Below are 12,010 nucleotides of genomic sequence, written 5' to 3'. Positions count from 1 at the left end.
ATTTAACTTCATGTAAATATGTCATCATATATATATATATATGTATATATATATATATATATATATATATTTGCCTCACAGAGGCAATGACCAAGACCATTGGCATTATGTCATGCTTGAGAAGACCCATCAAGCCAAGCAAAATCACAGTCAAGGCAGATACTGGTGTCACTCAGATGGCACCTGTGCCGGTGGCACGTAAAAGCATCCATTACACTCTCAGAGTGGTTGGCGTTAGGAAGGGCATTCAGCTGTAGAAATATTTTCAGATCAGATTGGAGACTGGTGCAACCTTCTAGCGTGCCAGCCCTGGTCAAACCATCCAACCTATGCCAGCATGGACAACAGACGTTGAAGAATGAGGATATGTTTATATATACATACATACATCCATACATACATATATATATATATATATATATATATATATACACACACACACACACACATACATACACACACACATACACACACATACATACATACATATGTACATACAAAGAAGTGACTGATACACATCTGCAAACATTTAACTCTGTTGGCCTTTTACAGTTAACAACAACAGTGATTGCAGAACGGATGAGCGATTCTGCTCTGAGATAGCAGAAAGCTATTGGTACAGCAACATGTTGTTTGCCTATCATATCTGACAACAATTGTGCTATCTCCATGGTGATGGAGGCTGTTGGTCATCTATCTGAGCCGTCTGGTTTGGCAAGCATGGAGAGACTGGTCATTCAACTGCTTCAGCATTCTGTAATAAATTACCTCTAAAAGTGGTCTTTTAAAAGGAAATCAGGAGATTCTATAAGATTGAATCATGTGGTAGCTTCATGCTGATTGGCTACTTAATAGACCAATCATGTGAAGTATTATGGCTTGGTCATGATGTCTGACCAGTTACCTGGCAGTTTGGTTTCAAATCACCACCACAATACAAATATTTAAAATGTACAAAGTTACTGATTTACAACTGGGTGGACTGGAGCAACATGAAATGAAGTTTCCACTCAAGAACCCAACGCACCACCTAGTCTGAGAATTGAACCCATGATACAATGATCGTGAGTGCAACACCCTAACCACTAAGCCATGTGCCTTCACATTGAATAAGATATACAGAAACATCCAGTATGAGGACTGTACCTGAAGATAACTTAGTTTATTTAATAATTGGTTAATTAGTAATTAAGACATCATCATCATCCTCATCATCGTTTAACGTCCGCTTTCCATGCTGGCATGGGTTGGACGGTTTGACTGGGGACTGGCAAGCCAGGAGGCCACACCAGGCTCCAATCTGATCTGGCAGTGTTTCTACAGCTGGATGCCCTTCCTAATGCCAACCACTCCGAGAGTGTAATGGGTGCCTTTTATGTACCACTGGCATGAGGGCCAGTCTGGTGGCTCTGGCATTGGCCACATTTGGATGGTGCTTTTTATGTGCCACCAGCATGGAGAACCAGTCAGGCGGCACTGTCATCGGCTACGTTCGGATGGTACTTTTTACATGTTACCAGTACAGGAGCCAGTCAGGGCGGGGAGGCTGGCATCGACCATGTTCTGATGGTGCTTTTTACGTGCCACCAGCATGGGGAGCCATTTAGGCGGCACTGGCAACAACCCACACATGGAAAAGTCTTACCTTTTCTGCCAGCAACAAAACCTGGAGTACAAAAATATGTTTGAGTGTCTTTCATTTCATAAAATAACAAAACAAATTATATTAAAAAGTTTCCATCGCCAAATGTTTGATTATACTCCCAACCTGATCATTATTTCTCATGAATGAGCCACCTCTTGTGTTCTTGTATTTGAACTGATTTGAAAACCATTTCCTTTAACAGGCTTGTTCTCTCCAGTCTCAGAAGCGGGCCTTAAATCGTGCCCCTAGTTTTTCTCAATGTGTCGCAAGATTAAACAAATCCGTCATGGGCAGTCAAAATGAAGTGAGTACAATCTCCAGTTAGTTTGTTTAAATAAAATACATCTCGTTTGCTATTAGTTTTGTTAATTGTAATTATGAGCATGAAAAAAAAAATATTGTAATAATGTACAGTCTACAAATGTATTAATATAAATATATATTGTATAGCTATTTATTACATAATGTATAAATATATTGTAGTATAATGTAAATTGTATGACATTATTATAACACTATGACTACTTCACTGTGGCTTGAAACCTCAACCCTAACCACCATTATCTCTTTCACTGTGTCTTCAGTTGTCCTACTGGAACTATGATTACTACCAAAACAGCAGCAGCGACCAAAGTCGACAAAGCACTCTCAACAGGCGTTCTTTAAAGAGTCGTAAGGCATCTCGTAAACACAAGCGCCGTAATCCTTATCAGAAAAAAGACCATGATAGGTCACGCTCTCAGTCTCCTGCCAGACAAAGTTTCAGATTACGTAGAAATGGTAAGTATTGGTTCCATTTAAAATTTAGTCTATCATTTGTTTCAATGTTGCAATAATTCTTAATAGAACCACCTGGGGCTCCCTGTAAAGTGGTTGGTGTCAGGAAGGGCATCCAGCCATAGAACCCATACTAAAGACTTCAAGGAAGCCTGACACAGTCCTGCAGTGCATTGGTTCCTATCAAATTGTCCAACCCATGCCAGCATGGCAATTGGACATTAAATGATGTTGATGATGATGACTGTCTCAGTTGTCCATATATGGGCATTGACTTTGTAGAAGCAATAGACCACTAGATTGAATTATACTGTCTAGGCTCATACTGTAGGCTTATTCCTTGGCCTAATCTCACTCCACCCAGCCTCACTCCACCTAGCCTCACTCCACCCAGCTTCCCTCCACCCAACCTCACTCCACCTAGTTCACTCCACCTAGTTCACTCCACCTAGTTCACTCCACCCAGCCTCACTCCACCCAGCCTCACTCCACCCAGCCTCTCTCTACCCAACTTTGCTCCACCCAACCTCACTCAACCCAGCCTCCCACCACCCAGCCTCACTTCACTCGATCTTACCCAACATCCACTCATTATCATTTCATAACCCTAATCCTAATTCTGCTTTCGTTAACAGAAGTACTAATTGGTTACCAAAGTTTTTCATTTCATTAACAGTTTCAAATTTAAATTTAACGATCTGTAATGGAGAAGTAACATGACATCTGTGCTAAACCATGAACACCCTTTGTTAATTATAATTTCTTGATGTTAAATAACGAGATTCTCTTTATTACAGTTGGACAAATCGAATCCGATATTGCGTCCAATGTGGACAGAATTTCTCAAATTGCCAGCAGTTTTTCTGCCCCTGTCCAGCCACCACAAAAAATTGACGACCAACTCACATCATTAAACCTGCCAGTTTCATCTACTTCTCCAGCAATCAACGTCACATCTCTCTACAGATCAGACACATCAGCTGATTCTACCAGCCTGACTTCATCGAAACATCCACCATCAATTAGTTCTGTATCTGAGGTTCCCAGCCATCTTGCTCACACTCCGGCATATGGCAAATATTTACAACTCAAAGAACGACAGCGCAAATTGCAGGCTGTGCGTCATCACCCCATTGAAGAAGGATGTCTTTGGCCTAGTGATACATCCGACAGTTATTCCGATACAAGATCAGTTACTTCTGGTATATCGGCCGTGCAAGGTTAGTTATCCTACACTTTCTCAAATGCTTCTGTGTGGTTGTGGAGTTCCTCATCTCAAGACATCTTTCTGATCTTATGGTCTTGAAGTTGTCTTGTAATTGTTGAAGAACTCGTTCCAACATCATTAAGGTGTCTTGAGGTAGTGATGAAAATATGGTAAGTATGATGAAATTCAGGCTTCACGGATATCGTCATCATCATCAGAGAGAGAGAGAGAAAGTGATGCAGATAAACACAATGAAGCTTGTTATCTAAAACATATATATATATATATATATATATATATATATATATACACATTTACACATATAGCTATATGTAGGGATATATATAGACACAAAAACTAAATATATCCAGACAGACATATAGATATTTATCTATATTAACAAATAAATTTACTTTTACACAGAGTATAGAAAATATAGAAAACTAAGGGAAGAATGCATCATTTTTAACTCAACGGCTGTTTCTGGAAGAATTACATAATAGTTGTAATGTTCATAATTATGTGGAATGTATAAAAAGTCATGGACATGCAGTCAATAGATGGTTGCCTAGAGACATTATTATAATACCGGATTTCCTTCCTATTTTAGTCTGATAGACCCTCCTAGTCTTTTGATGTTTAAGAAAAAACCCTTTTCTAAATTCATAATTACACATTATTAGGAATTATATAAAAAAATTGTTAAAATATTTTGCATATTATAGAAGTATAACCAGTTTCTGTTGTGTCTGGGGAGAGTCATTCTCTTTTGGTGCCTCATAATTTAACACTCACCGGGAAAATTTGCACTTATTTCCTTTTTATTTTTCTAAAATGGTTTTCAGAAAAATTTTAGAAAAATAAAAAAGAAATAAGCAGAAATTTTACCAGTGAGTGTGTTAAATTATAAGGCACCGAAAGAGAATGACTCTCCCCAGACACAACAGAATATGCTTCAACACAAGAACTCACATAAAGAATCTTGCAAACCAAATCCAAAACCGAAATAAAATTCCAGTTTATTGCATATAAATTTTAACAAGATCTTCTATAGACCCCCAAAAACCAATATGGACCTCAGTTGAGAACCACTTGTTTAGTTAAAGTATCCTAGATTTGGTTCCTCTTTCTTCAAGACAAATAATGAGGTTCCAGAGTTTCCCAGAGTTGTTACATCAAGAAAAGGCATCTGTAAACAATTAGATATTTATTCATCCATAATAGATTCTGGCAGATTTGAATGTGAATATCTGAGTGCTGTTATTAAATGTCAATAGAGGACCTCTCCTCTTTTCAGTCAGCTTTTGTTCATAAGATGTAATTTACCATTGTATGGGGGAGTTTTGAAATACCAAGATGTTTTGACCTTATTTTGTGTCTCCTCAGAATGAGCTTTTGTTTATAAGAATCAGCTGTCGTGCATGCTCCTCCCTGTAAATTATTATTGGTTTGCCAGACATCAGCAAGTATTTTGTTTGCTGGTTTCTATAAGCAAGAGCTCCCCAGTTCAGTAAGTGGAGGGGATAACTTTGACTAAGGAGACATACAATAAGGCTGAAACATTGTATCTCAAAGCCCTTTTATATCAATGGATTGTACCTGTTACGAATGTCTAAAAGGGAGGAGATGCAATCCGTTATTCATGTTCCAGTCTACCAAAATGAATTCAGAATAAATAGATTCGTTATTGTTAGGATTCTTGGTGATCTGCCACAAATTATTCATTCTCTAAATTCTGGCAAAAATTTGAGGTGAAACAGTTTTATTTTTCAGGAACTTATTTACCAGATCTCAACAGTGTCTATGGAAATGATCTGGCCTTTAAGCTTGGACCTCGTGGGTCTGATCGGGACAGTATTATTAGCAGTGAGATGTCTTTTTTCCAACATGAGCCAAATTCCATGAGGTAAGTTCAATCAATTTTATATCAACTCAATAAAAAAAAACTCAAAAGAATTTGGTTGTCTGCAGGAAGTGAACAGCTTGAGACCAACATAAACCATTTGATTTTTTTTCCTCTCCAAAGGTCTTTTTTTAACCAAATACTTTGCACACGATTATTTATATGGTTTTATCTAATTCAAGTTCTACCATTAAAAATAGTTTATTAAAATCTTTTGGCAAGATTTTAGCAAATGACGTTATTTATTCTTGCAAAAGGAGAAAAAAAAAAGGACTCATGTTAAATTTTCTTCAAATTATTGTTGTTAGATGACCCACGTCAACTCTTTGAGTAAAAATAACCAATAAAATGTTTGGAAGCAGTTTACAGTTCTAGATATTGGATATCTGGTGTCTTGGTTTATGTTAAACCAGTAGTCGAGTAGCCCAACCATAGCCATCACCGCTCTGCTGTGCTATATAACTACTGCATAGTTTTATTGTATGTAATTGGTGCGTGTGTGTGTGTATATATGTATATGTGTGTGTGTGTATATATATATATATATATATATATATATATATAAAACAAAAAATTAGATATCAAAGCATATCATTTAATATAACCTCTGTATCAAAATAAGAATTACTAACAAATTCTTGCCATTGAAACATGTGGTTAGGCAGATTTTTATAATGTGCCTTGTGTCTCCAAACAATCTTTGGGCTCTGGGCACATGGTTTGTTTAGAACAGTAAGCTATATATATATATATATATATACATATATATATAACTAGTGTATAGTTTTAGATTAAAACCTGCTGGATTTGTTTTCAAGAATGAATTGGTGGTTTCTTTTTGTTCCATAAAACTTGAATGTAAACTTTGATCAGCTCATTTTTGATCAAAGAATATTTTGGTTTCTATTTTGGTAAATCCTGTTGAGATCAACTTCATCTTCCGATGTTGTGAGGTCCAATAAAATAAACATTGGTCAATATTGGTATCAGAATGGAAGTGGACTGGCTAAAGTAGTTGAGTGATGGTTAGAATGGATTGCTAGAATGGTGGAGAAATTGCTATGTTGGTTGGTAAATTGGCAGAATTGGTAGGGTGAGTGGGAGAGGGGATAGAATTTGCAGTTTCGGAATTTACATCTTGACAATCTGATTTCAAATCCGACCAAAGATAAATTTATCTCTTATTCATATATGGTCAATAAAAACATACCAGTAAAATACTAGGGTTCACATAATCCATTTTATCCCCCCTTTCATGTTATGTGTTCCTTTATTCAAAAGAATTAATATTATTATTATTATTGAATTAAGCAGCTGATATTTAGTTGGTTGTAAACTGTGAAGGAATCCAACGAGTTTCCATTTTATCAAATGAATAGTCACAGCATGGCCATGTCAACTGGTGTCTTCTACGATGGCCATAGGATGACCAATGCTATGCCATGTGAATTATTAGATGGAAATTTTGTGTGTGATTTCTCTTGATGTTTGAGGACTGATTAAAAGACCCAAGTCACTTTTCATACAAATAGTGTCCTGCTTATGTAATCTTCCACAAAAACATGTCTGGTCATGGAGCTGTTCATTGTTTTGGAGGACAACAAGAAATACTACCTTGCTTGGAAACAGTTGAAGGTTGGTGACAGGAAGAGCATCAAGCTGTAGAAAACCTGCTTCAACAAGTTTCCTCTGAACGATGCAAGCATGGAAAAGTGGGTGTCAAAATTATGATGATGGCTATTAGTAATAAAATGTTGGGAATATATTTTGTTGTACCATTCCTCTTGAAGTGTATTTACCATTTTTGTTATATTTTGTAGATCAGAAACTGACCCAACACTGCCCTATGCACCACCCTCAATAAAAGCAATGACTGAACATACTCTTGGTACTTCATTGTACAACCAAATTCCTCGAAGCCCCAGCAGCAGCATTCTTAGCTCTCACGGAGATGATTCCTTCCTCAACACCAAAGTAAGTCTTTGTTTTATTCAGAAGTCTTTTCATTAGAATTTGCATCAATGGTCATCCCCCACCACCCCCAGTTCTCACATCTTTCCTTCAACCCTTTCCAATCTTTGCAGTTGTGGCCTCTACCTTTTCCCCTCTCCAATTTCTCCATCTCCCCAACACCACCACCACCACCACATATACACATACACTCTGCAGACCCCCCAAACCCACCCACACTCCTAGTTCCTCTCTCCCCCACTCACTTCAACTCACCTTGTACCTTCAGGGGCCACCTGGACACCTCATCTCCACTTTGTATGTCTGTTTTCTTCTTTGCCGCTCCTTTAGAGCATTCTCTCTCTCTCTTTCTTCCATGCAAGTAGCCATGTGGCTCCCCTACAACAAGAACCTGCTTCCTGCCCCTTCTCACACTCTGTCCCCTAGCATAAAGCTGTCCCTCTATGAGGTTTCATGATCTCTAGTGTCGGTGGCACCAGAAAAGCACTTAGTAAACAAACCAGACGCAGGAGCACAATGCAGTCCACGGGATTCTTGGATTCTGTCAAACCGTCCAACCCATGCTAGCATGGGACACAGATGTTGAATGATGATGATGTTGCTTTAGTTTCATGCTGGAACTATGTAAGAAGCAATTGTGCTGGCGCCACATAGAGGGCACCATGTAAAAGATACTTGTGCCAGTTCCATGTAAGATGCACCCAGCACACTCTGGAAAGTGGTTGGCACATTAGAAATGGCATCCAACCTTAGAAACCATGCCAAAACAGACAAACGGAGCCTGGTGTGGGCTTGCTAGTTCCTGTCCAACTGTCCAACCCATGCCAGCAGGGAAAACAGATGTCTGATGATGATGATGTAATAAATATAACATTACATACGATATAGATACCTGTGCTGATGACACGTTAGAGGCACCTGGTACATTCTGTGGAGTGGTTGGCATTAGGAAGGGCACCCAGCTGTAGAAACCATATCAAATCAGACTGGAACCTGGTGCAGCTCTCTGGCTTACCAGTTCCAGTCAAACCGTCTAACCCATGCCAGCAAGGAAAACAGACTCTAAATGAGGATGATGATGATGAATGTGAAGGCACATGGCCTTGCAGTTAGGGTATTGCACTCACAATCACTAGATCATGGGTTCGATTCTTGGACTGGGCAGTGTACTGTGTCCTTGAGCAAAACACTTTGTTTCACATTGCTGCAGTCCACTCAGCTGTAAATAGGGGGTCACCCTGCAACAAACTAGCTTTGCTAGTCAGGGATAAAAGTAGGCCTACTTGGCTAGCCAGCAAAGGTGCCATCATTTCAAAGCTAAAACAATGCAAAATGCATTTCTATATTTAAGATATGAGGAATTATTTACATTATTTACATTTGACGGATATTTGTCCTCATCTTGTTTGTTGTTAACACAACGTTTCAGCTGATATACCGTCCAGCCTTCATCAGGTGTCTTGGGGAAATTTCCAATGACGTGTAACCATGTTTTATAGTCTGGTCAATACTGTGGTATTAACATATATAACATGTAAATGATAAATATATTTTCATGAGACACAAATGCAACAGAAAGGAGAGTAATATGCCATGGGAGACAACTGTGAAGGAGAAAATGAGGCTACGATGAAGCTCTGAGTTCAAATGCTGCTTAGGTTGACTTTACCTGTCATTCTTTCAGGGTCAGTCAAGTACTGAGGTTGATATAATTGACTGACCCCTATCTCTCAAAATTACCGACCTTGTGTGAAAATTTGAAACCATTTTTAATTGAACCCCTTTCTGCCATCTTGTTACCTTTTCATGAGATTTCCTCTATAAACTCACCAGGGTTTGCTCATAAAAACTTTTGGTAATATTCCTTTTTCCTCTAAGGTAGAAAAACTGGCAGAATTTTTGGTATGCTGGGCAAAATGCTTAACAGAATTTTGTCTGTCTTTATGTTCTGAGTTCAAATTCTGCCAAGGTCGACTTTGCCTTTCATCCTTTCAGGGTTGATAAAATGAATACCAGTCATGCACTGGGGTTGATTTAATCAGCTTAGCCCATCCCCTGAAATTCCTGGTAATATACCGACATTTGAACCCATTATTATTATTATTAAAGGTAGCGAGCTGGCAGAATCGTTAGCATGCAACTTTGCCTTTCACCCTTTCAGGATCAATAAAAGCAGTACTAGCTGATCCCTGGGGAGTTGATGTAATTGACTTTTTCCACTGAAAGTGTGCCGAAATTTGAACTTGTTATTCCTTTGTCTCCTACAACTCACCTTCCTGGATTTCGGTAGAAATTAGTCATCAACTGACAGCAGAATATCAAATCATCATCATCATCATCATTTAACGTCTGTTTTCCACGCTAGCATGGGTTGGACTATTTGACTAAAGACTGGCAAGCCAGCAGGCTACATCAGGTTCTAATCCGATCTGGCAGAGTTTCTATAGCTGGATGCCCTTCCTAACACCAGCCACTAAGCAGAGTGTAGTGGGTGCTTTTTACGCGCCACCGGCACGAGGGCCAGTCAGGTGGTACTGGCAATGGCCACGCTCAAATGGTGTTTAAATGTAACTTTTATCATTAAATGTTTTGTCCAACCCATGCCAGCATGGAAAACAAATGTTAAATGAGGACAATCAAAATGTACAAAATACCAGCAGCTTTATAATTTCAGTTAATTATAATTAAAACTTAATTAAATATTTTTATTAAAACACTCAAAATGTAAAAAAAGAAAAAAAATGAGTAACTTTATGGTTTTAACTAATTATGATTTGTAAATTAATTAAAATTGTTCTGTCTTTGAGATCCCTTTCATCATCTGTAATTGTTCCCCTCCATTGTGACATATTTTGGGGTACACCTTAATTAGGGGTCAGTGACTGATTTTTCCTGAAATTAGACAAAACCTTCTGGGCACAGTTTATATCCCTGTAGTGTTGTTTAACCCCGAGTCAGCTCCAGATGAGTAAACCTATGATCAAAGACATTTTGGCCATGACCACCCAGACAGCATTATCTAATGGCTGTTTCTCCTAGCAGATCAAGTCACTTTACTGAGTCTTCTATGGTATTTCTGTGAAGTCACCAATTTGTAAATTAGACAATCAATTTTTATGATTTTATTTTTATTTTCCTATGTTTTAGGAATCCAATGGTCCAGAATTTATTTGTCGAGGACGGAAACCATTAATCAGATTAAATACTCCACTTGTTGGAGAGGTAAGACATTACTTTCATTGACTTCAAGTTCTCTCTGTCTGTCTGTCTGTATGTCTCTGTCTCTCTCTCTCTCTCTGTATGTCTCTGTCTCTCTGTATGTCTCTCTCTCTCTGTATGTCTCTGTCTCTCTGTATGTCTCTGTCTCTCTGTATGTCTCTGTCTCTCTCTCTCTGTATGTCTCTGTCTCTCTCTCTCTCCCTTTCTCTCCCTCTCTCTCTCTCTTTCTCTCTCATATTAAGCTGCAACATAAAATGGTTTTTCTCAAACACCGTTGTGTCCATGTGTGTTGCAATGGTTGTGTTGAATTATGTCATCATGAAACTGTCTTTTAAATTCAGCTTTTCCAGACAGCTTGCTGTATGGATGTTTGTGTGTGTGCGTGTGTGTGTGTGTGTGTGTAGCTTTATGTTCATGTGTATGTTTTGTTTGTGTGTGTATTTGTAGTTTCATTTATCTCCATTTGTTTTGTTTTTTTCTTTTTCTCTCATTAAGTAACTAAGGGATGTTGCATTCAATTTTTAGGGCCAAAGATGAACTGCTGTTTAGGGCCAAAGATGAACTGCTTTTTGGGCCCAAAGATGAATTGCTGTTTAGGGCCAAAGATGAACTGCTTTTTGGGCCCAAAGATGAATTGCTGTTTAGGGCCAAAGATGAACTGCTTTTTGGGCTCAAAGATGAACTGGTTTTTAGGGCCAAAGATGAACTGTTGTTCACCTAATTGATAAGTTACCAAACCTCTTAATAGCTTATGTTATTCAGTTAACTTTGGTCTTTGCCTCTGTTGACTAAAATAGATCTGAGATAATTCTGAAAGAGAATAGAAAGAAATTGCTCTATAAAGAATGGTTAAGGGATTAGAGTGGATTATCAGATTGATGTTGATAAAGAACAGATTAGGGAAGATAAGTGGATGTGGTTCCTTGCAAAGAAAGAGGTCTGGAGATGCCACTACGATAGATTGCTTAATAAAGAGAATGAATGGGAGAAAGAGAGCCTGCCGTATGTCGACCCAATAGAGGGACCAGCTATCCGAGTTGATAGTACCAGGGTAGATAAAGCAATTAAGAGTATGAAGACCGGGAAAGCCCCCGGCCCATCAGGAATCACTGCAGAGATGCTCAAAATATCTGGCAGTGTTGGCTATAGCCTAGTCACCCGTATTACGAACCAGGTGATACACGAAGGAGTCATACCCAATGACTGGTGTAGCAGCATCATAGTCAACTGCTACAAAGGTAAAGGTGACGCTTTAGATACAAATAATTACAGAGGCATCAAGCTGTTA

The 12,010-nt window shown here is 38.5% G+C and overlaps 1 protein-coding gene across 1 annotated transcript in view; it reads left to right on the top strand.

Annotated features, from left to right (window-relative positions):
• The window catches only part of LOC106871088 (tyrosine-protein phosphatase non-receptor type 13), a 217,697-nt gene that overhangs the window by 90,493 nt on the left and 115,194 nt on the right, over positions 1–12,010 (top strand). Inside the window, exons 6-11 of the mRNA XM_052965917.1 lie at positions 1,848–1,949; positions 2,230–2,425; positions 3,220–3,642; positions 5,403–5,535; positions 7,353–7,506; positions 10,651–10,725. Of these exons, the coding sequence (XP_052821877.1) occupies positions 1,848–1,949; positions 2,230–2,425; positions 3,220–3,642; positions 5,403–5,535; positions 7,353–7,506; positions 10,651–10,725 (1,083 nt within the window). The remainder of the gene's footprint in view (positions 1–1,847; positions 1,950–2,229; positions 2,426–3,219; positions 3,643–5,402; positions 5,536–7,352; positions 7,507–10,650; positions 10,726–12,010) is intronic.

This window comes from Octopus bimaculoides, chromosome 2 (genome assembly GCF_001194135.2).
Source record: "Octopus bimaculoides isolate UCB-OBI-ISO-001 chromosome 2, ASM119413v2, whole genome shotgun sequence".
NCBI classification, from domain to species: domain Eukaryota; kingdom Metazoa; phylum Mollusca; class Cephalopoda; order Octopoda; family Octopodidae; genus Octopus; species Octopus bimaculoides.
Note: the sequence above shows the minus strand (reverse complement) of the source record. Positions and strands in the feature narration are given on the sequence as shown.